At 40.4% G+C, this 24,605-nt stretch overlaps 1 protein-coding gene across 1 annotated transcript; it reads right to left on the bottom strand.

Annotated features, from left to right (window-relative positions):
- On the bottom strand, nt 1-24,298 carry ATP1B3 (ATPase Na+/K+ transporting subunit beta 3). The gene is made up of 7 exons (XM_058030895.1): nt 24,007-24,298; nt 16,522-16,650; nt 12,929-13,036; nt 11,248-11,435; nt 10,439-10,489; nt 5,424-5,510; nt 1-2,309 (listed from the first exon to the last, which is right to left on the bottom strand). Exons 1-7 carry the CDS (start codon nt 24,113-24,115, stop codon nt 2,139-2,141), a joined length of 843 nt encoding a protein of 280 aa, XP_057886878.1. The 5' UTR covers nt 24,116-24,298; the 3' UTR covers nt 1-2,138.
- Nucleotides 24,299-24,605: the final 307 nt, after the last annotated feature.

The following is a 24,605-nucleotide window of genomic DNA, read 5'->3' on the forward strand; positions in this document are numbered from 1 at the left end:
TAGGGAGAACAGGAGTTTATTGAGTTTTACCTGTCTGAAAAGTGCTGGTGAAAAGTTGCCATTTCATGCTTTGTCTATAGACAAGATAAGTCAAAAGAGAAATTGTTGCAAAAAACAAGCTCATTTGAAAACTGAGTGTTTCTCCAGAACTTCTTACCATTCCTAAGTGAACACAAATGTGAGAAGTTTTTACATGAAGCTAGTCCTTTTCATTGTCAGATGCAACATCTACACTTAAGGTCCCTCACAACTATTAAAATACTTTCAGGCAGTATTAATACACGGAGAAGCAATTAGTCATATCTTCAAGAAGCCAGGTATCCCAGCTCTAAAAGTGCATCATTTAAAACATTAGTAATGGAATATTTTGAAAGAACATCTCATTCAGTATTAATGCATGCCATTATTACAAAAATATTCATTGCCTATTGTAGGAACAACAACTTTTTTTGTAGACAACAAAAAGCATGCAGAATGGTATCAGATCAATATAAATCTATTTTTAATGAGGTTTAAGACACTGTTCAAGTCCCATTAAGAGCAGCTTCCTTCAACTGTGCATCAGTGTAGGCTTGCACAGCTGTTAAAAGTTTTTCACTAATGTGGCTTAGACTGGCCCCAAACATAAAGCAGGGCATTAAGACTGGATCTTGAATTTTAGAAATCCTTCATTTAATTTGTTTAAATAAAATATTAAAAACCACTGTAATAATTAGGTATAAAAGTTGTTAAGTAACAAATTTGGGCCTAACTAGTACAACATACAGGTATTTACACAAATGCAGATTTGCTGTGGTCTTTAATATTGGGAAGACATCAAAATGTGAACCATGAGCTCAAGCCCACCGCCCCCAAGACTGAAAGACACAAAAACCTTGGGGAAGAGTAATATAAATTGCATGTCAGCTCAACTGCCCAAGTCAGCCCCACAGCACGGCTCAGCCTGGCTCAGTGAGCAGTCACAAGTGAACCAGTCTGGCTGTGGTCATTTTAGCAGCTGCACTTTAAGTTACATTGCAAGTAACGAGCCCCAAGTCAACAAGGTATTTCTACAAAGCAGCTGATGACACCAATTTTCTAATGGATGATGATGAAATACATAGAAAGTTCAAGATGAAAGAGCAGATGAAGACGTGAGATGTTAAAATGATGCGACAAAACAGATATATAAATTAAACATGAATGTTTAATCAAGACAATCCTTTCTTTTTCCTTTTTTTTTCCTTAAACAGAGGTTCTTCCAGAATTTTTTTCATTGGAAAATCAAAGCCTATTCCCACAATAGTGAGGCCATTTCTTTCAAGCAGCTCTGTTGTACAACTATTACCAGGATCCTAAACTATTTGTTTTCTATTGATATTTCTGAACTAAAAAGTTTCAAAATATTGTAGATTTTATTTGTGCTCCACATATTACAAGCAATTAACAACACAAAGAAAGGTTCAATTCCTCAGCTAGAACACCAAACTCTATCCCAAGTATTACATGTACACAATACTTGCACAGTGACAAGCACAAGAAAGTACTAGTTGAGCACTTACTTTCAGATATTCATACCAACTCTTAAAATCCACCACTTCAGTTCTCCCATGCCACCCAGTCTACAATTTAAGGCATCTCCACACAGCCATCCATCCACTGACCCACCCACTCCCACACACACGATTTATGTTGGAGGTGTTTACTCTTACAAAGAAATCACTATGTCAATCAGGTACCATTTATTATTTATCCCTCTAACTGTGTCAGCATTGAGATATGACAGTTAAACCAGTGTTAAATCGATACAATATTTACAGAGCACAGCACATTAAGCTTGAGACACTCACTTGGAGGATAAAACCACATTTTAGAGCAGGACAAAGGTCACCATTATTATGTGTTTGAAAACAGCTATTTACAGGTCCCTATGACATAACTATAGTCTGTACACTGTTCCAACAGGGCAGGCAAAAAGCAGGATAGGCATTTATTTTAAGGGAATTTAAACATACAATTTGGAAGCATATTATTATGCTACCCTGAACGCCATGAACCACCTTAACATTCTTCAAGGTGGTCTCATATCCTAGAATGGCATGTCCAGCTGATACAAACAGACAACACAACATTTACTTGGTGGAGAGTGCTTACTCCAGCTATTCAGACATCATGACTTCGAAGGCAACTCGTCCCAGGAACTTGTCACGGTCATCTTGATTTTTTAAGTTAGGTGAGCCGTGGATCTTACACTCAATTGTTATTTCTTCTTTGGTAGCATTGGGGGCAATGGTTAGCTGAACAGCCACTAGAGGCTGCAAATAGTGAGCCTAGGAAACAGAAAGAGGGGGAAAACGTTTGAGAGATCAGAGTAAGCTGGCATTAAATTAACATTTAATCCATCAGAACAGTTAAGGAAAAGCTAATTAGGAACCCAACTTTTCAAAGTCCAATCTGATTCCAGTAAGAAACTTCATTTTCCCAGGTCAGAAATATATCCTTCATAGCATTTCTTAACTAATACATTCAACATCATTTGAGTCACAGACAGTATCTTCAAGATGCATATGAATTTCTACCTTTTTAGTTCCAATTCTTCGAGGAACCTTCAATGACAGAACCTCAGAAATCAGTGTCTTCCACTCTTCTGCTTGTTTTGGGTTTGTTTGGCAGGGTGCATGTAATCTGCTACAGAATGCAACTTTTCTACCAGGGTTTAAAGTGTTGGTTTTTTTCCAAAAGCCTGGCTCAACAAATACTAACAAACCAGCTTCCCTTCTCCCCTATCCCATTTACCTTTTCAGCAACAAACCATTCTGAAAGGCGTTATCTGTTTAAAAGCTTTATACAGAAACCTTTCCTTGAACATCCTGACAGCATCCTTCCTGGTCAGTTATATTTGGTAGACTAATTACAGCTTGTGACTACTGTAAAAATTAAAACTTAAGAATGAGAGCAGAATCAATTCCATTCCTTTGCCAACTCAATATTGTACCTCACATCCAATTCAGTAAGAACTTTCATTCTCTTGTGAAGTGCCTATGAATTAAATAAGAGCTTATACCCTGTTAAGGCAGCATTTATGCAATGTTCATGAAGCATTTCCATAATTTATTAATATTTTTTGGTTAGTACTGCTGACTGATGATTATGCAAAATTCTTTTCCGGGTAAAAATTCATGTAAGTCAGTGGACTAAATACAACATTACAGTATTGTGTAAGTATAAACCTTGAATTTTAATTGAACAAGTTTGTGTTAAGACTTTTTCCATCCTCATCAACTTAAAAGACTCTTAAATACATTTCTGTTGGTTTTAGGCTATCTTCTCTACACTAGAGAATACCCAAAGTCTCATTTATGATGATGTCATGGAAGTAGATGTGCTAAAATCTTCAATATTAAGTACTAGTAAGAAACAGACTGAAGTAGCTGCTTTCATTGCATAATGGTTTCACTAGATCAGAAATTTTCCTGTGCTCCCATAAACTTCAGACTGGGAGGGAGGAAATGCAGCTAGGCAAGACTCCCTTCAAAACTTCCCAGTTCTAAGGGTGATACCACACTTAAGAGTTTTCTAAAACTCAGAACTAAAATTCTGATGTTTCCTCAGGGAGAGAAGTCTTCTCACCATCAAGGTTTTTCCAAAGGGGCACACAAATTTCTATGTTTTGAAAAGAGATGATACCAGAATGGACTTTTACTCAGTATAAAATTTGGAGGAGGAGGGAAGAGAGGCAGTATCCTCATTAACTATGTCAGATCATCTGAAAAAGGGAACATTCCCCAAGGTCAGAGTTGGGCTCGTTGTACTAAGCAGCAAAAGACAAGAACCATCCTGGACCACAAAACTGTAGATATTAGTATTTTTCTGGTTCCTACCTGAACAAGAGCAGCAAGTTTGTTCAAATCTTCTTAACTTCTTTACAGGATAAAGTAATTTAACAGTTCCACACTGATATAACATAAAAATTCTGTTGCAGAGCCAAGGAATTGATCCAGACCCTTGAGATGCAAACACTCAAACTTCCCACAACTCTTCTTACTGCCTCTTCTTTTTCTCACTATGCTAATGTTAGGAGAATTAGGCCTTACATAAGCAAGAATGCCTAAAACCAAAGCCCCTGTTCCATATGAAAAAGAACATTAAAAATAATAATTAAAAAAGTTTTTTCTAAATCACCTAATTCAAGCAAGGAACAGCACTGTGTTTTGCCTATCATTAGTGTCTTTTCATAATCTTCCATTTTCCATCAGTATAGCAGCAAGATGGGAATTTTGTTAGTAAAGCTCTTCATCCCATCCTTGGTACAAACTGGGTCTTGACATGTCAAGATGCACAGATGCTGTATTTTGCATTTCTTAGGGAAGCAGTGCTCTCTTTCCCTATTCTTTCATTCCAAGAACAGGACAGAGCCTGTACCAACTCCAGCTGTTGGAAGCACAGGCAATCTCTCCTCAATGTGCATGCCTAAATGGGGTACCAATTCATAACATAGCAACAAAATGGAAAACACAGAATTACCCAGAAGTAACATGAAAGCACATGTTGAAGGAAAAAAAGCTCCTTCCACATTAGTGAAAGTCATGGGAGGTTAAAAAAAGTCATGGAACTGCTGCAAGTATAGAATACACTGGAAAAGTAACTGAGAAAAGAGTAATTTGATAGAAAAATAACTTTGGTGTAATTACAACCACTCACCATGGTACACTATGAATCTAATAGATTTATGTTTGAAAAAGTACCTTTATCTTCAATGGTGAACAGTGTTTAGTAGACTAAATGACTTGGTCAGTAAGAGGCAATATGATTTTCTGTTTTATAGAACGTACAGATTTTCTGCATACAGTGATCACAAACTGATGCAAGAAAATATTTCAAAAGAAAAACTGGAGTTTTAATTTTACATGTACTGTGTTCATAAAGTAGTGAATTTAGGGTTTTTACAACAATAATTTTAGAAAACCCCAAATGTATCTGCTGCATTGAAGTCCTCCTTTATAAAACAGGACAAATAGAAAGTATAGCATGCAGAGCCACAAAAAATATCATCAACAACACCATAAGGGCTTATGAGCTTAACATCCTACACAGAAACATCAAGGATTAACTACTAGAAGTGTATTTAACATGAAGACAGTTTACTTCTCCTGCCTGTCCCTGCAGTCAAAAAGACTCCAAAAGATTTCAATAAGCAAAAAAGAGCAGTGGCTCTCCAGACTGCTGGTGTACAGCCACTCTCCATGAGGACAATGCCCAGCTTGTTCATGGCTGCCAAAGCACGTCTCAGCCTCTCTGAGCGCCGTGCAACGTCTGCATCTGCAATATTCCTTAGCAGCACCTCATTAAAAAAGTTCAAACTTCAGAATTAATCTGCTACTAGCAACTGGAAATGCACACAGAAACAGAACACAAAGTGAAGACCATCATTAAGGGATACTTACATGCAAGTTTTTCCCATAGTACGGGAAGTACATCAAGTCCATTGCGCCATTACGAGGAAAATAATTTATGCTAACCATGCCTTCTTCCTGTAATTGCAGACAGCAAGGAAAGCAGAAATTAACATTTGCTTGCATAAAAATGAACACAAAATCAAAGTGATAACCCAATGATGAACTGCAAGAAACCTAAAAAAAGGCAACTGACTTACAAATTCAAAATAATTCAAACCAGATTTCTTTTGGCAAAGAGCCGCATGCTGCACACATCTGCTGCATTAAGGATGAGCAGTACTTAAATTAGCAGTCGAGTCAAAGACAGCCTGCCTTCACACTTATGAGTCAAAGAAATGGGGAAGGGGGGATGTTCATTGTAACGAGTAATTTAACAACCCAACCCCCCATATAGAATTTAAATCCCAAGTATCTCCAAGCAAGCCTGGGTATTTTTGGTCAATCATGTGCTGTTTAAAGCCAGGTTTTTAAACCTCTGAAGCTTGTAACAATACAAGCCTTCACAGAGAACCACAGACACCTCTCTGCAACAGTGCCATTCCTAACATGAGGTACCCTCTATCCTTCAAGTACAGGCCAGATATGAAGAAACCCAAATTGTTAAATGGTGATGCTGCCAGAGTTGTAGCACCACCTCAGAGGAACAATGTATACAGATGCAGGCCTTATCACTCCACTGGCCCCTGTAACCTAAAATCCTGGAATAAGAATAAGCTACCTACAAAGCTGCTGCCTAATTTCTGACTAAGGAGTCAGTCAACCCATAAAATATACAAACTATGTCTGTATGATGGAGCTGTCCAGACACAGGTTATCAGTATAGCAATACACAAACACCTCTCCCTATACACAACATTCTTCAAGACTGTATATCCTGGCAGAATAACAAGCTGCTCCAAGTTTACACCACTAGGAAATGCCCACATCTGTAACCTTCTGTAATTTATTACCATAACCAAGAGAAATGTCATTAAAACAACCACCCCAAAATGCTAAATGCAAGTTCAGAACATCACTATTTGTTCCATGTAATTCACAAGTTCAAAATTAATTAGCAAGTTTCATTGTTGTTTCTCTATTACCATATACAACAGCTGTAATTTTAAACAGATCCCTACAAAATTCAGAAGACAACTGCAGTAAGATCAAAACATATTTAAGAACAAGCCACAGCTCAAGGTTACCTTCTTTTCACCTCCTCAAAACAGCATACAGTAGTTTTTTAGGATATAGCCACATTCTCATTCCTTTGCAGTCTAAATTACTGCAATCATTAATATAAATTTATTAAGTACTTTGGACCTTAAGCTTGTGTATAACTATTAAGAAGGAATATGTTGATTTTCACCATTATTGTTTATTTTATTTAAAGCTCATGCAGCTGAAAATACTTACTTTTCAAATATATTACTGAAATAATGGTTAAATAATCAGCATATGGAATAACATAGGCAAAGTAAGCAGGAGTAGTGCTTTCTGGAGCAGCTGGATACAAGGCATGCATGCAGTCATCACTATACACTGAATCTATGCATTAGGCTCTCAGTGCAATAGCAGGGAGCTTCTGGGACATGCATCTGCCTATCTAATGCAACTGCTGGGGGGGTTCCAGATATTCCTGAATAAACAATCCTAATTAATATCCCTACACAATTAAATAAAAGCAAAAAACTAAAAAACACCTAAATAAGCTGTATTTACTGAAGAACTTCAAGAATCTGTCCATTAGTGAGTGTCACTTTTTCTGCTTATCATGTAGTTTCCATGAAGAGCTGGTGACAGTCAGCAAATCTAAAAATTGGACAACGTAGCTGGACAGACAGATTTCCATCTCTAACTGGGTCTTAATTAAGACTAGTTTAGAAAGAAGAGTCTACCAGATGTTGAAATAATATGCTAAAGAAATAATATAAGAAAGACCCAAGGAAATAAGTTAGGAAGGAATGATCTATAATGACTTGAGAAGAAGAAATGGAGAAGATAAAGAGCAGTATTCATTAGCAGAAACTGTAAAACAACAGATTTCTATCACAAAAAAGCAAGTTAACTCAGATCCTGAGTATGCTGACAAAAGCAAGGCACACAGAATGTCATTCATACAGCCATTCTTCATTCTTGTCAACCACAAAGTGATACCTCACATGAAGTCAAGATGGTCAATAAAGAGCAGAAAAAGATGTATTTTGGAATTAAGGCTTTTCTTTTCTCTAGTTAAAAACAAAACAAAAAAAACCCCATGAAATTTCCCAGTTTTCAGTAAAGGCTGTTTTAACTTGAAATAAATACTGCAAGATGTTCTAGCACTTGTGAAACTGCACAACTCTGGCCCCAAACTAAAGACCTAAAATGCTGATCTTCTTGGAGGCAGAATCTTTTTGTTGATTTGTTTCTCTTTCTGGGGATTCTCAACACTGCAGCAGATTAGTTACTACAGGGGGCAGGAGGAAGAACCAGTTGCAATGAGTGTCTGACACTGCAAACACTCACATCCCTCATCTACAGAAGTTACAGTGATGACGGCTTCAACTACATGAGGGTACAGGGGGAAGCATCCCCAGCTATAAGTGTGCTGACTCTGAAATTTTTCTATTAAAAAAACCCCACCATATAAAAAGTGCAGGGAGAATAAAGAAGATTCACCTCACAGAAGAATACCTGAATAACACAAATTTCACACTGAAAAACTTAAAATGATGTTTCAGGTGGCCAAAACTGGCAGGATGTGCAGACTGAAGCTACTGAACAAATTTTGTATTTGAGAGACTTGTAAAAGCAAAAAAAACCATCTAAAAGTCAGATGGTGTGTTATGTCCAGGCAGACACTTCTCCAAATGGCTCTCAGCATATGTAGGATTGATGCACAGAAGTTCCATCTGAGCATCAAGAAGAACCTTTTTCCTGGGCAGTAACTGGGCACTGGAACAGACTGCCCAGAGAGTGTGTGGAGTCTCCCTCACTGGAGATATTCCAGAACTGTCTGGATACAACTCTGTGCCATGGGTTCTAGGATAAACTTTCTTAAAGCAGGGAGGGGGGACCAGATGACTACTGTGGTCCCATCCAACCTTATCCACTCTGTGACTCTTAATTGTAAGAAATATTTAAAAACAAAGATGAAAGGGAGATAAAAAGCAGCAAGCAGTAAATCTACAGGATCAATTCCAACTGGTACCAAAGCTTTCCTAAGCAAGTAAATTATTCTGAGCGAGGGTGAGAATAGGCTAACAAAAATAGATGCATTCAAAGTAGCAAAACCTGACAAATACTTCCTTGGAAGTCACTAAAGAACTACTAAGATGAATAATTGTAAAAATCATACCCATCACACTTGTGTAGATGACAAAAATTTTAAGAGGATGCAGTAGCAGAACTTGGTACTTAGAGAAAGAAGATGCAAGAAAACACACACAAATCACTCCTGTGTATCCCAAAGGGTAAAAAACCAGCAAAAAATGCCACCATGATCAACCAAGTTGTTATCAAGGTTACTGTTTTGCTAGTGAAACCAGTTAAGAGGGTAAGAAGAAGTATCTGTTTAGTATAGTTTTTACTACTGTCTCATAGAGCATCCACAGACAAAAGTTGAAGAAATACATCATAAAATAGGACTGCCATCCATCAATATTTTGTAAATCACTTGAACATTAGTACTCAACACTTCACAAGGCATTTCTGGTGGAAATGGAGATGACTGCTCTGAATCCTATTCCATGTTTCAGTAAGGACTTGAGAGGCAAACCCAAGTTCATTCATTGATGACACCAAGCTAAGTAGTGCAAAACACTTCAAAGAACTTGATCCCATTAAAATGATCACAAAAAATGACAGGGGAGGGCCAAAAACAGCCCTATGAAATTCAAAGCTGTGAACTTTGAGAAATCACATCTATAAATACAGACTGGGAAATAACCAGAAGAATTATTTAAATAGTAAAACAATTAAAGACTAGTGTATTACAAACAGCAAATTCACCTTGCTTTCAATGTGATCACAAAGGGAGAAATGCTGCACTAACAATACCTCAGCTAGAGGCAAACTTGTATCTAGTTTGGAATATCACATTGCAAAAAATTATACATTAGACAAGTCAAAGAAAAAAGAATACTAGTAGAAGGAGCTTAATTCCTTTATTCTGTTCAACAGAACATGGGGTTTGTGAATGGAAGCAAATTAGTCTCAAGTAGGAGGAAGAATCACCTTTGTTTGCTATGGGCTGTCCTGGAGAGATCAAAACTTTCAAAGACCCAACAAAAATAAAGTATTAAAATCTGTGCCTACCACAGGTATCTAGGATCAAGGCAGAAACCCTTACAAGTGTTTGTCTCATTAACTGCTAATATTTCCCAGCCTACACTTTACAAGTCACCAGAAGCTAAAAGCCAGGACTCTGCCCCTTGCTCAAGCTACAAACTTACCAACTCTTTAACTGCTCTCCAAGAAGTCTAGGAAAAACACCCATAAGTCAAAGTAATTATTATAATTGCAATAAAACATTCAGTGTAAATCCATTGGTACATAACAAATATGCAAAGATTAGCTGTTATTATAAGTAGTTGATACTTCACTTGAAGGCAACTTTTACTTGAGTGGTAACATTAGTTTTCACACACAGTTGTCTTACCCATCATTTATAACATTGTCTAAGGTGCACTTGCAGCATGGAGAAAAAATAAAAATAGAGGTTATGAAATGGGAAAAGAAAAATATAACTCACAATAAATAAATAAACAAGACCACAAATACACATGTATGCATTTTCCTCAAATCTAAACCAAATCAGGTAGTTCAAACATCTAAGGATGAAAGAAGAACCAAAGAATGTTTCTATAGGTACACTGAAGAAATTAAAGACACTAAAACTAAATGAGACATACAGTAAGATGAAAAACACAAACAAAAGCACAAAATCTCTAAGAAGGGAAGACTGAAATAAACTACTTCATTATTCATCGTAATCACAAGGAAAATCAACAACACATTTATTTCTTACATTCTGAACTGACCTTAGGGTTACACTGTATATGTGGCTCTCCTTCAGGCTTTAATCCAATTATCTAAAGGAGACAAAGGTAAAATATTTACAGATCTTTTTCCCACTTTCAATTTTTACAGACTGAAATTGAACTTTTCCCTCATTAAATATGAGTTCATACAGGGAATAAGTGTATCTAGTGTAATTTTCATCTGAACACAATTTTAAACTAGGACTAAGATTTAAAGCATTGTTAAATTAAATAGCTTACTTAAGTTAACTCAAAATAATTACAGTAGGAACAGAAAGTACTGTTTTCTTATTTTACATTTAGCATGTAATTTTAATGGCTCAAACCAATTAGCAATTCAAGTAACAGGTACATCATTCACCAATCAGTAACAGGACATCACTGAAAAGTCAAATACATTGTAGTTTTTCTCACCTTTCATAGTTTAAGAGTTACAGAATGCACTAGATTAGAGTTATTACATTAGAGTTCTGGAACACAGACATTAAGTACAACACTTTGCAGAGTGGTCTAGAATGTGTTTCACAGAACAGTTAAGGGGGGGCAAAGCAAAGAACAATATACTTCTGAAAACAAGATGCAGATATTTTGGTTCAAGTTATCTAAGCCAATACTGGCAAGTATTAGAATGCTTAAAAAGCTTACTCTCTGGAATTGCTTAATGTTTCAGTAAATTACACTATTAAAGAAATGCAAATATCTTGAGTAGCAAGCTGAACACATATTTCAGTCCTTTCCACAGTAATCTTTTCATACAGCAGTAGCTGGGAGCACTTGTACCAAGAGCTAGAAGATAAGCAGGCACTTACTCTATTCATTTTCACAAGCACACAGGGAGTTCCTTTAGAGTAGCCAAAATTGGCATCCTCCTTGCCAGAGCAGGGTCCCAGGTCAGAGAGGTTGAAGCGACAAGCCTTTTTAACAGCAGCCTCGCTCTGATCAAAGATCTTTCCCCGGGTACAGTCTATGTTCTGGGACTGCTTGGAATCATTATATGCTATGAAACAAAAACAGCTTGTAAATCAATGGTATAAAGCACATAACCAGCCAAAGCCTGCAGATGCCTATAGAAATAATTATCCTGTTACTTCCCTAAGAGATTCCTCAAAGAAGTATTTTCAGAGCACTGTATCTTACATCCATCTTAACAAACACTTTTTCAAAGCCTACAGACAAGTAGCAGTTTACTTGAATAAAAGAGTATTATAGAAGAATGAACGTTTTCCTGCTTTTAAAATTGTTAACAATAATCACAACTTCATGAATTTCTGTACATAAACTAACTACATATGCTAAGCCAATAATGTATTGATTGTTTGTATCTGGAAACTCAACCAGTTTTCCCTTCGCACATGTTTCTTTTACAAACAAACAGGAAACTTGAAAGTATTCCAATAATTAATATTAAATTGCCTCTACAATTACATCAGCTTGTATAATTTATGTTATACTAACATCTCAAGTTGTTTCTCACTTTCTTGTGTTTCTGAAGTGCACAGAGCACACTTTCACAAGTGTGAAATGACTCCCATTTAAGACACTTTGTGGTTTCTTCTCCTCCCTTACACTGCAGCTCCCAGCTGATAAGGTAAAATGGAGTAAGGGAAAGTTCATCCTGATGCAAAACCACAGAAGTGCAGGAGAGGCAGGTAGTCATGAAATGCAGCATTGCTCTCAGGAACCCCTGGCAGAGCTCTGAAAGAAAAGCCTACTGACAGAAGCTTTTAGTAGGCACCAAAACTGAATATGGAGAGATTCAAGCATAGCTGGAGCTAACAAAGCAACTCATGCACACAGGTGAGATTTCACAGCACCTTCCTCATTCTGACTTACAACTTCTGAGGGGTTAAACTTATTAATATTTTCAATTGATTTCCATGTTATTAGAATAAGTGTACATTTAGGCACACGTAAAATAATGTATGACAAACCAGTGATTTTTCCACCCTTCAGATTTGCCCTGTATTAGCTTTTCTTCATGTTCTAAATTCAGTGTTTTAATATTTCTGTGTGTAAATACTGTGTATCAGAGTGAAAAATCAATAAATTGCAATTAATTTAATCTTTGTGTGCCTCATTTTCCAAAGAGACACCTAAGTTCTTCAGACTAAAGTACTCTCACCCAGTTACCAAATCATTTAGATTGAGACTAATCAGATAACACAGGTCTTGTATGTTATTTTAAATTAAATTCTTTTGGCATATGTAATTTCTACATCTTACAGTATTTTTAAATAACCACATCACCCAAAGCTCTCCATTATGTACTGCACTGTTTCTCATGCTCACTGTCCAATATAGGCATTTTACTCACCATTTTCTGCAAAATACAGACTTTTATAACACACATATCTACAGTAACCCTGAACTTGTAACCCTGAACTTGCTTTAGTAAGTTAGCATTGGCAATTAGTAGCTAAAAGCAAGAAATGAAATAATGTACACAAGATTAAGACCCCTAAATTACTTGGGCAATTGTAAGTAACTTACATTCAAGGAAGTTCTGAAGTGTAGTAACATATTCTGCATATGATTGGCTGTCACTCTTATTAAAGTGAAATTCCAATGCAGTGTCTGGCTTTGGTGAAATCATAAGTCCTTAAAAAGAAAAAGTTTAAGTTAGGAACTAAGCAACTTATCCTTCCTTCACCACTCTAACCCTTACTCAAGCATCCATAAATTGGAAAATGTCTATTATCTGTAAAGAAACATTAATGTTACCCTTATATTCTACAGTAATGGAAGGTACTTTGTGTTTGAAGCCAGCAATCAAAATCAGCATTACATTAATTAACATTTAAATCCAACCCAATGTACAACCGCAATTCACAAACCAAACCAAGTGATTAGGAAAAGCAAAATCAGCAGTTTAATCACTTTCAATCAAAGATTTTTATTGATCCACTTTCCACACTCAGCAAGTTAAGCTTTAAAAATAACTGGAAAAATACCCAAAAGCACACCCACAAAACCTTCACTTCAAGCAACAGTCCAAAGCTTTAGGCAATACACAGTGAAGCTATGATTGTATTATTCTCACAGAAACCCAGGAAAAAAAAATTAAAATTGGATTATACATAAAGGCAGCTTGAAAGTTACCCCAGTCAGAACAGACAAGTCAAATTAGTATTCAGTCTCCTCCTCCATCTGCTCTAACAAAGCTGAGGTGCCACCTGTCCCACGGAGAACAGGAGACACCTTACAGAGCCCTGGGCATGGCTCAGCCCACGCTCCAGAGCTGCCCCTCAGTGTCCTGGGGGAGCTCCAGCTGCTCCTGCTGCCTCTGGGGGCTCTGGGCAGCAACCAGAGCTGCAGGAGGTACCAGCCCATGGACCACCAAAGGCTGGAGCCAGCCCCAGCCTGAGGATGGGCAAGGCACACAGGGAATGAGGTGAGCATGGCCCTCTCAAGAGCTGACCGGCCCCTGCTTCCCAGAAAGCTGCAGAGCTCAATCTCAGGCATTTCTGTGGAGCAGTGAAAGCAAAAGGGAACTGAGCAGGCACTCCCACAGGTACCTGATGGCAACACCCCTTCGCCCACAACAAAAAAAATAAAAAACAGGACATCTTCATAAAAAATGAACATCTAAGAAAGTAAGATAAAGTTAGGCTACTGTAGTTAACCATCACAGTAAGGTTCAGAAAAGTATACCAAGAGTGTTTTCCAGCAGCCCAGGTCTATTAAGGATTTACCTACGGAAATGGCCAAGCTTCTCATCCAAAGGCAGAAACTATTTACAAATACTTGCAACTTGCAAATAATAAACATCTATACTAGAAACTCATCACCAACAAATACTCTTCAGCTTTAAAAAAACCCCAGGTACAAGTTAATGTATTTTATTCCAGGTCTTTTATAGGATTCCAAATAAATCAAAAATCCTCTTTTTTGCAACAACAGCAGTTAAATTATTTCCATGGAAGCCATCAAGTGAAGGCCTTAATGACTAACAGTCCATATTTTGACTGCAGACAACTCTGCATCATTACAGTAATTTTCTGGCCTTCACAGTGAACTGGGATTCAACAAAATAAAAGGCAATTAGTAGCAGGGCTGAAAAATCACTGGAGGGGCTTTACACATTAGGAGCTTTCAGGGGATAAGAGATTATTATCTACAAAACTATAATGTAAATGAAGGATTTAAATGGTATTTTTCAAAAGGTATATGACACAATAACTAAACTAGTCATCAATGAAGGAAAAAATAATTTGAAGAGATTTACTGCTTCAGGGGAATGTCAGAAACATCCCATGAAGAGGGGACTGCTCCACTTCCAGTGGATTACATTCTGCCTAAAAACTATGGTATGAATTCTACAGAAGAAGCTATTTTAAGGACTGATGCATAGACTGTGAGAAATGCAGGATTTGAGCACTTCTAGAGGAACAGAATTAACAGCCTCAGCACAGGATCACATCTAGGATTGTAAAAGATTACATTATTTTACAATTCCAGGAGGGATTTAACAAAAGAGGTTTTAAAATCATCTGGATTTGATTTATACTATTATATCCAAGTGTACAAAGCAATTCAGGTATCAATTATAAAATAAATCAATTGTGAGATTTCCAAGTACATTTAATGTAAGAGGAGAACCTTTGACCTACGGCATCCAGGTTTTGTGTGTAGATTTTAGGTTTTTAAAAAGAATTTAAGTTTACAGCCAGGAACATTACATGTCTCACTGCAAATGAAAAACAACAGAGTTAAGGAGAAACATTAAAACAGAAACAAGCAACTTGATTAACTTTAATGTATGAGTTACTAAAGACATGGTTAATAAAGATATTTAATTCAGAAATGTTACAGGAATTCTTCAATTAAAAACCTAATGCAGCATATACTTTTAAAAACAAACATCCCTTCAAAGCCAAGGAAAATTAATATCCTGAACTACATGAGAGAAGAAATGTCACTCAAGCCCAGCATTAAGCTACCCACAGCTTCATCCACTACAATGCTTCTGACTGCCACAACAGACACAATGGAAATGGGGAGAAATGGTCAACTAAGCCACCTTTTTCTTCCCTCCTTAATTTTTCTTCTAGTTTTTTTTTTAATTATTCTTTCGAGCATCTAGCCCATTCTTAGCTTGAAAAAACAGCAGAAATCCTCAAAATCCCTGACAATATGACACTTGTTAGAGAAGCCAGAACACTACACCAAAACAAATTTTGTTCATACTGGCCCAACTGCAGCTTGCTCTACAAAGATCCCTGCACCATCTTAAGTGTGGATACAGCTGCAAGGTGATGTTCCATTTTAAGAGTTTTACATTCAACAAAAAGAAAACAGTATTTTAAAAAATAACATCGTCTTACTTCCCCCCATATATTATTATATTGGTGAAGACAACCACCTTATTACTCATTCTTATTTGCACAGGGTTGGTTTTTTTAACATACAATTAGTTCCTTGAAGCAGACCACAGTGAGGCAGGAGGGCAGCACACAAAGGAAGCAGGACAGCACTTTCAGTGTTACATGGACTTAGCGTCATCATAAACAGGGCCCTTACTCCAGTGGATCCCTATCCCTACAATCCCTAAAATCCACAGACTTTCCATGTCAGTTGGGAACTATCTAATGCTGTAATAAAAACTCTGCAAAGGCCTCTATCCCACAGTCCTTACATGCTCTTGAGCAATCACACCCACAGTAGAGCTTTCCTGTACCTTCTGCAAAGTATCAAACACTAATCAAGGTGGCCTTCCACCTGATCCAAGAGAACTGGTTTCAAGTAGCTTTATAGCAATTTCATTAAATTATAAACCAACTTCTACATCAGCATGCTGTGTGGATCTGCAGGCAAAATTGTGGTCTACATGACAAATTCAACTGACAGGAGCTTAAAGGAAAAACCAGCAAAATTTAGCAAAAAAAACCCACACAAAAAGCTATTGCCTGAATTTATGCTATAAACATATAGAACTTGCCTTACACCGAGTTTTACCTTTGCAACCTGCAAGGAACTGAATAATGATGATTTCCCATAAGAGGTTAATTACTCCAAAAGAGCTCTCAAATGAAACTCAGTTGTTAAGGCAGGCAGAGTTAATGAAGAAATAAATACAGCGTTACCTGGACTAGAAATGCGGTCCCGGTACTTGGGTAAATCATTGTTCAGGGTCTGAAGCATAACCCACAGGGTGAATGTGAACAGGGCTGCTAGGAAGCCATAGAATACCAGATAGAATAGCAAGATCAATCCTGTAAAGAAAAAGATAAAATTACAATTTTTGTTTCATCTAATTCCATTACCTATTTTGAAAATCAGAAATGGGAAATTAGCAATACAATGTTTGTAGTCATAAATATGCCCCTAGCATACACATGTAATGCACAGTGCACAATAATGCAAACAAAGAGGTTTTCTTAATACTTTCTGATTCTTAAAGCTTATAGACCATTTTGGCATCTCTATTTTTAAGAGAGAAGCATTAAAAACCACTCTTCAGGCTATACAGGAAAGCTAGCAAAAATTACTAAGCAGTGCATTACAAAAAAATAAACTGTCACTTGTTTACTAGAATTTTAGCTTTGTATCTGGTTCTTGGGAAGATAAAAGAACTGAGGGAAAGATAAAATTATTACACTGGATCCAGACCAGGGAGGAAGCAATTGTTGCTTTAATAACATAGTTGATACACAAGAGCAGTTCTTCACAAACGTCCAGTTACAAGATACTTTCTCAGGGTGAAAGTGCTTTTTGCCACATGTGTTTGAAAACAAACCAAGCCTTCTCTCCAGATTTATCCAGCCTAACACACACACACACACACCTGCTTTACCAATCTACCCCGGGGACACAGCAACCCCACCAAATTCACAGATTATTACCAGCTTCAACTTGTTTCACTAACTGAGCACTCAATACCAACCTAAATAAATGTGTGGGATTCTGTTTTAAGACAAGCTTAAGGACATATGCAGAGAATTTGTCAAAAAGAATGGGAGCTATTAAAAGTACTGAGGGGACTGGATGCTTGGACTGAGAGCCATCTTCAAAACCATTCTAATTCAAAAACATAACCAAATGTTAACACAAATTCAATTGTTATTGGATATTCTAGCCATCAGGGCACTCTCAGGAGCCAGATATGCAACCTGGGTATGAAGAAATGTACTTCAAAACCATTATGCAACATCCTACCACTGACAATTGACAGAACCAAGTGCAGAACTTTCTAACCTTTCGCAGAAAAGGGCAAAAGTAAACACAACTGTACCCCAGTGCTATGTACTGTCCACTGGAATAAGACAGAAGGACGCCTAAGCCCTGGCTCCTGTCCCACAAATCATGCTTGCATTTTGCACTGAAATAGTCTCTAGTATAGTATGGTACCCAGAAACCCATGGCTGCTAAAAATCCAAGCACCCATTTAACTTTTCCCAAAAGAATTCTGTGTACATCTATTAAAATAATGACATGGTTTCCAAATTCTTTAAGTAAAGTTCTCAACAGCAACCAGCTGAATGTCAGTGGATTCTCCATTTGGTTTTAGTTTTCTATCTGACACATTGAGGAAGATACCTACCAATCTGCAATAACCTGAAAATGATCAGCTATTTAAAACACACTTGAAAGCACCAAGATGTAAGATTCTATGCAGAAATTAAAAGTAGCAAAGTATGCAAACACAAAAACAAGACTACTCTATAATGAACAAGACAGCTAGACATCTATTGTGAATGATTGCTAAGGTTATTTAGAGGCTATTTAGCTGCTAAAATGAGAACATAAAACCAAATAGAAATTCTAGTCAACAAAGCCATTACAAGAGTTGCATCTGTATTTGGCACAGCAGCAATGGGTTTTACCTAAAAGCTTGTAATTGCTTTAACTGGATTTAAAGCAGAATGAGGATCTTCTGATTAATATCCACTGTGTTCTGGGTGTTATAAAAATCAACCAAACAAAAAAGCTTCCTTACAAAACCTCTGGTCAGCTCTCATTTTGATCCATACAAGTTAATAAACTAGTGGATACTTCCCTCAAACTCCCTAGACAGTACACTTTCCATCAAGTGACCAAGATGTTCACCAAACAGTCCCAATGGAACAGAAGAATTTGACATGTAAGACAAGCAGCTGCTGTGGCAAGTAGAGTAAAATTAAGAAAACCAGGGAAGTTATTTCAGAATACACTCGTATTTAATTTCTAAAACAATATGCCAAACTTCATTGGTAAAGGAAAAAATTGATGAGCATAACATGGGCACTCAGAGCAGCATGGAGTGCAGCTCCAAGCAGACATGGCCCTAGGAAGAGCCCTGCTTTGGGCCAGCAGCACCACATGCCCTGCACTCCTGACCCTGCAGGGCAGTGCCACAGGGGCAGCTCTCCCCCGCAGGGTGCCAGGTCCCACCCAGCTGCACAGCCCCTCACCCCAGCAGGGCTGGCAGAGCTGGGACCCCTCTCAGCCTGGAGGGAGCACCAGGACAGGGCTAACAGGGGTCCCCACGCCATGATGGAGACACTGCAGTGACAGCAGCACCTCTCCCAGCCCCGCTCCCCCAGCAGCAGCCCAGCCACCCGGGAAAGGCTGTTTGTATTCACGGCCCTGAAGCTCCACCAGCCTCCCCCAGCCCAACAAAGTTTAATCTTTATTTTAATACAGCTTGTAAATTCTCTGCAGAACGCTGACCACTCAACTGACCCATTTACGTTACTTTGCCACATTAAAAAGAGGGAAAAAACAAACAACAAAAATCCCCTCTGCAACTTCCAACCGCTCCAAACTGAGTAAGCTGCTCTTTGTGAGCCTATTAGTACTAATTATCCTTAGCTAATCACAGTGAGCAAGCCATAACCTGTCAAGAAACTCTGCCAAAATAACTTCACATAACACTGGATTTCTTGTCAAGAAACAAGATGTACCCAAGCAACAGTGAAAAGCTATCTTCCATATTTCCTCCTAACAAAGTCCAGCTTCCACAGCTAACATGCAACCCAATTCAACTGTTGTACAACATCTCATACACCAAAACCATAACACAAGAAAAACTCAAACCCAAAATTCTGCATTACAGTTTACCTAGTTGTTTTGGTCTGCTTTTCTTTTTGCAGGGCATCACAGCACCAAAACCACTTCTTCACATCCTAACCACATCGACAAGCAAGTCAAATCTGGAAGACTTCAATTTCTGAACCAACATGTTCATACTGTCATTAGCTGGAATTCATTTGCAGGAATCAAAACACTTCTCCACTGTGAAAATTAGAATTTCTGACTCTGGTGAATGCAAGTTATCACATACCTGGCCATCACTTCCATGGAATACAAGCTTTCCAAACTTTACATGGCAAAAGCAATGAAAACTCAGGCATACACCAGACTGACAAATCTACCTGTACGTAATGCTTAGTTAGATATACAAAGGTATCAACACAAACACTCCCACAAACAGGGTAGCAACTATACAACATTACTTGCAACAACAAAAATTAAATTGTTTTTATAGTTTGTTGGATTCCATGCTGCACTGATCCTATCACCTGCATGACTGTCCTTCAGAATCTTTAACAAGTGGGATTTAAACACTCGAGTGATCTTCCTACAGACTGATACCAGGAACATCAAGGAGTTTTAGCCAACCTGCAAAAGATTGCCTTACTTTACCTAACTATCCACATTAAATAATCACTAACCATGTTTCAATCTTTTTTCTTGGACACTCAAGAAATACTGCTTTCCAGATTTGGATGACAGCAGAAGGAGGAAGAAAAAGACGAGTTAGAAATACAACCTCAGTCCCATGTTATATTTTATGTTACAATAAGCCAGGGCTCCACGCAGAAAATGGCTAAACCTCAGGAGACAATAAAAACTGTCAAGTGTAACACTTGCAAAGAATCCAAAAAGCCAGGGTCTAATGCCATGATTAAGAATTTAGAACATCCCACCATCACCATAAAATACAGTTACTGTACTACTAGAGCATACTGCTATCTGTTACAAGACAAAGCAAGATGCCTTTTTTCAGAGTGCTCTGAGCCAAGGAAAATAAAATGTTCTACTGCAATGGCAGACAGTGATGCCAGAATATTTAATATTACACTACTCATGAAGAAAGCTAAATGACAATAAATCTCTGCTCAAAACACCAATAAAGAAGACAGAATAACCATGTCAGAAAAGCAGTTAAAAGTCTGACAGCACTTTTTTTGTCTTCACTGAATTCCAACCAGTGAAGACAAAAAAAGAAGCAAAGCAGGATCCTTTGTCATGGTGGCCAACAAGAGTGTGTTTCCATTGACATGGTGGAAAGCTTTCCCAGAAATGAGGTGTTGGGTTTGGTTGGTGGGTCTTTGTTTGTTTGTAGTTATAACCACGTATCTGTGCACCAAAAAATACAACTAAGCATTGAAAAGAAAATTCAGTAGGGCCTAATTTCTGTGCACTTCAAGGCAATGCCACCTCTACCTCGAACACCCTGACACAACCAGGCTTACAGAAAGGCTTAAATACCTTGACATGACATCTAGTGTGACCAGAGATGAAGTATTGCTACAGCCTATATTGCCCCTCTTTTTTGGCACAAATTATTTTTTTATTAAGCTTATGTGAATAGAATTAACTACCTCGTAAGACAATGCACACACCAGAGTATGCAGTGAGCATCTCAACACAAGCCGTTCATGCTGACCTCACTCCATCCCTGCAGCACCTCGCCCTTCCAGGCAGAGACTGAGGCTGATCCTCCTCTCACTCCCCAGCAGCCGGCCCAGTGCTCCTTGCTCTGCTCCACCTGATTAAACCCCGGGGGCAGCCCAGACCCACCCTGTACCCATCACCTCTTCCAGGACTATCGGCACCCCTCAGCCTTGCTGCTGAGAACAGCACAGCCTCAATCAGCAGTTTCTCCCAGTAGTTTCTGTCTCTTTTAATACAACAAATGACTATGCCAAGTAATTAAAAATAGAAGAGTTTGGGGGAGAGTGTGTGTAGGTTTGGGTATCAACTTGTGAAAGATTCAAACTGAAGTACCCCTCAAGTCTGAAAAGAAATAAGGTGAAAATCCAGTTTTCTTCTGCAGGAGACATCCAGTTTTCGCCAAGGTGTTAAAAGCAACTCTTTACCAAACTCTAAATTGCAACCTCTGTTACATGACAAATGACTACAAAATCACTTGTGTCTGATCTTTTCACTAACCCTGAACTGGAAATGGCAGATAGAGGAGTACTCCAATGCCACAGCATTGGCATTCACAGAGAATCACTGCCCTGCAGTTAGCATTTACATAAGCCCCCCAGACTATGTCAGACTAGGCAAAACATGCACATACTGTGAATAATTACTTAAAAGGCTTCTCTACTGCTCCTGTCTCATTTCTGTGAGGAAGCTGTCTTGAGACAAGAGAAATACGCACAGAAGAACCAGAGCCAGCTGAATTCTCATCGTGCTGTCCCTGGAGACAGGACAACCCAGCAGGCTGGCAACCAGAGCTCCCCTCCCCTGTGTCCTCGCCTTTCAGCCCAGAAACCAGCAACAGAAAAGCAACTGTAGTCGGTGAGAGAGCTCTAAGCTCACACCTCGACTGCAGGAGCAGGAGACCTAACCCTGCATATTCTTCTGTGCCAACAGAGCCACCCACTTAGTGTCCTGCCATCAAAAAGTTAAACTAAACAGAAAGCCACACACCACGCCCCAAAATAGTCAGATTATAATTAAATTAAATAAGCACAGTATATTAATCATGGAATGCCAAAACAAACAAAAACACTGAAAACATGGTGATTCTGAACATTCACTTCCTAATGCCCAGACTGAGGAAATGGTATACAGTAGTAACCACATGCCAATCACCTAAACTACTAAATAAGTAGTTATTATAACTATTATTAGTTATAATTTTTCTTCTTAAGGAAGTAAAATTATTCAAACTGTCTGTAGATACTTTCTCAAGCAACTGTGGAAACTCAGTTACCAACTAAGTCATCTCAACTTCAAATGTTATCTATTGGCCTTGGTCTAACATGAACTAGTAACATCCTAGGTGACTAATCCCACTAGACAGGTTTAAACAGAGAAGATGGTTTCATCTTCCACAAGAAAAAAACAACCAAAAAACTTGCGAGCTATTTCTAACATATCTACAGTCTGTGCAGCTCAGACTCATGACACAGCCAGACTTCTGCAATCCACACACCCAGCCCACGCACTTGAGGAAACCTGCCTGTACAGAAAGATCACTAGACAACAGCATAGTGGAAATTTCCTACCCTTTGCTATTCAACTGGCAGAGTGGCTGCAAGCTCTTATTTCCATCTGAATGGAGGGGAACTCCTGTCAGAGCTCGGGCCCTCTCCTGACAGACAGGAGACACTGGCACGGCAGAGAAAGCACACCCCAGGCACTGTCCGCCTAAAGCTCCTCCTCGCTATTTCAACATCAGCGTTCATTGAGATCGTGTCAAGGCCAAGGATGTATTGGCCTGTTCCTTCACACCACGCTGAGAGCCTTGTTGGTTTTGTAAGCACAACTATTAAGTATCCCAACTACATCCAAGTTTTGGGAGGAGACGCAGCATTTTCTGAAGTCAGTAAATATGTCCCATGAGGACTGAAGAAACATACTAATATTAAGCATTTGTACAACTGTTTAATATGGGAAAACACACTCGGAAAATCAAAATATTTTTATTGGAAGAAACCAGATTACGATAACATGCTTTCCAGCTCAGAAGAAAGCAATAGGATGACTACCTGAAAATAGGAAAATAAACACTGCCTTCACAGGCTTTAATGGAGAGCCTTCATTTAAAGCTTCCTTTAAGAAAATAAAAGGCCCAGAAGACCTACGCTGGAACAAATTTAGCACGATGACGCACAACCACACACAACGATCACTTTCTGGAATTGGGGCTCATGAACTTTTGGGGAGGGGGGTTGGGGATGTTCCTTTCCTCTCCCGAAGCGCGGCTCCAAGCACGCGGGCAATCCGCGCTCATTCATTCCGGGTTCCGTGCGCCGCCGGAGCGCGGGGGGGCCTCGGGCACGGCCGGCGCGGGGGAGCTGCCCCGGCACGCGCAGGCTGCGGGCGGCGCGGGCGATGCCGCGGGCGGGGCCGGCCCGCACCTCGCGGCGGAAACCCGTCACGGCCGCACCGCGGCGGCCCCCGGGGCGGCCCCGGCAGAGCAGGCGGGAGAGGAGCCCACGGGCCCGCACCGGTTGCGGGGCGGGCGCTGAGTCATCTCGGGACGCGCCCCGGGAACTCCCCCTTCCCCCGACCCCCACCCCCGCTGTCACGGACGGAGCTATTTTTAGACCGGCGGTTGTAACGGGCACCGGGGTGCGTGCGCCGCCGCGACCGCGCGGGGCCGCCTCACCTGGTGCGCGCCGCCCCCGCATCCCCGCGGGGACCCTGCCGCATCCCGTCCCCTCAGCCCGGCGGGGGCCCTCCAGCCCATCCCCGCGGGGGGCCCTCCCGCATCCCGTCCCCGCATCCCCGCGGGGGCCCTCCCGCATCCCGCCCCCGCACCCCCACCTCCCGCGCTCGGCCCCGCTCCCCGCCGCCCCTCGGCTTCGCCTCACCCCGCCCTCGTCCCCCGCGGCAGCCCTTACCCCAGCTCTTCGCCGTGCGCCCCAGGAACTCGCCGCTGTTGGGGTTGTAGATGAACTGCCGCCACTCGGCCATGCTCTGGCGGAAGGGCTTCGTCGTTTCCTTAGCCATGGCGAGGCGAGGAGCGGCTGCGTCGCGCACTCCGGCGGCAGACCCTCCCCGGCAAAGAAAGCCACAGGCAGCGCCCGCTCCCAACCGCTAAGTAACTGCGGCCGCGGCGCCCGGCGGGAGAGCGGGCGGGGGCCGGGCACGCCGGGACCTTCCCCAATCCCGCCCTCCTTCCCTCTTCGCGCCCCCGCGCCGGGCGGGCCCCGCCGCGCTCCGCCCACACGCGCTGCCCGCTGCCGCGCGCGCGCGCCCCCTGCCGGCCAGCGCCGCCCTGCTGCGGGCACGCGGCCCGGCCTGGCGGAGCGGCGGCGCCGAGCGCGGGCAGAGCGCGGGGCCCGCCAGGCCCGGCCCGGCCCGGCCCCGCTCCCCGGCACCACCGGGCGCCTCCCAGCCAGGCTCCGGGCACCCGTGACCCCGCATGTGCCCGGCCGTGCAGCGCGGGGATGTTGCGCGGCGGGGCGGGCCCTGATGCACAACCATCTTAGAGAGGTGC

Source organism: Melospiza georgiana, chromosome 10 (genome assembly GCF_028018845.1).
Source record: "Melospiza georgiana isolate bMelGeo1 chromosome 10, bMelGeo1.pri, whole genome shotgun sequence".
Lineage (NCBI taxonomy): Eukaryota > Metazoa > Chordata > Aves > Passeriformes > Passerellidae > Melospiza > Melospiza georgiana.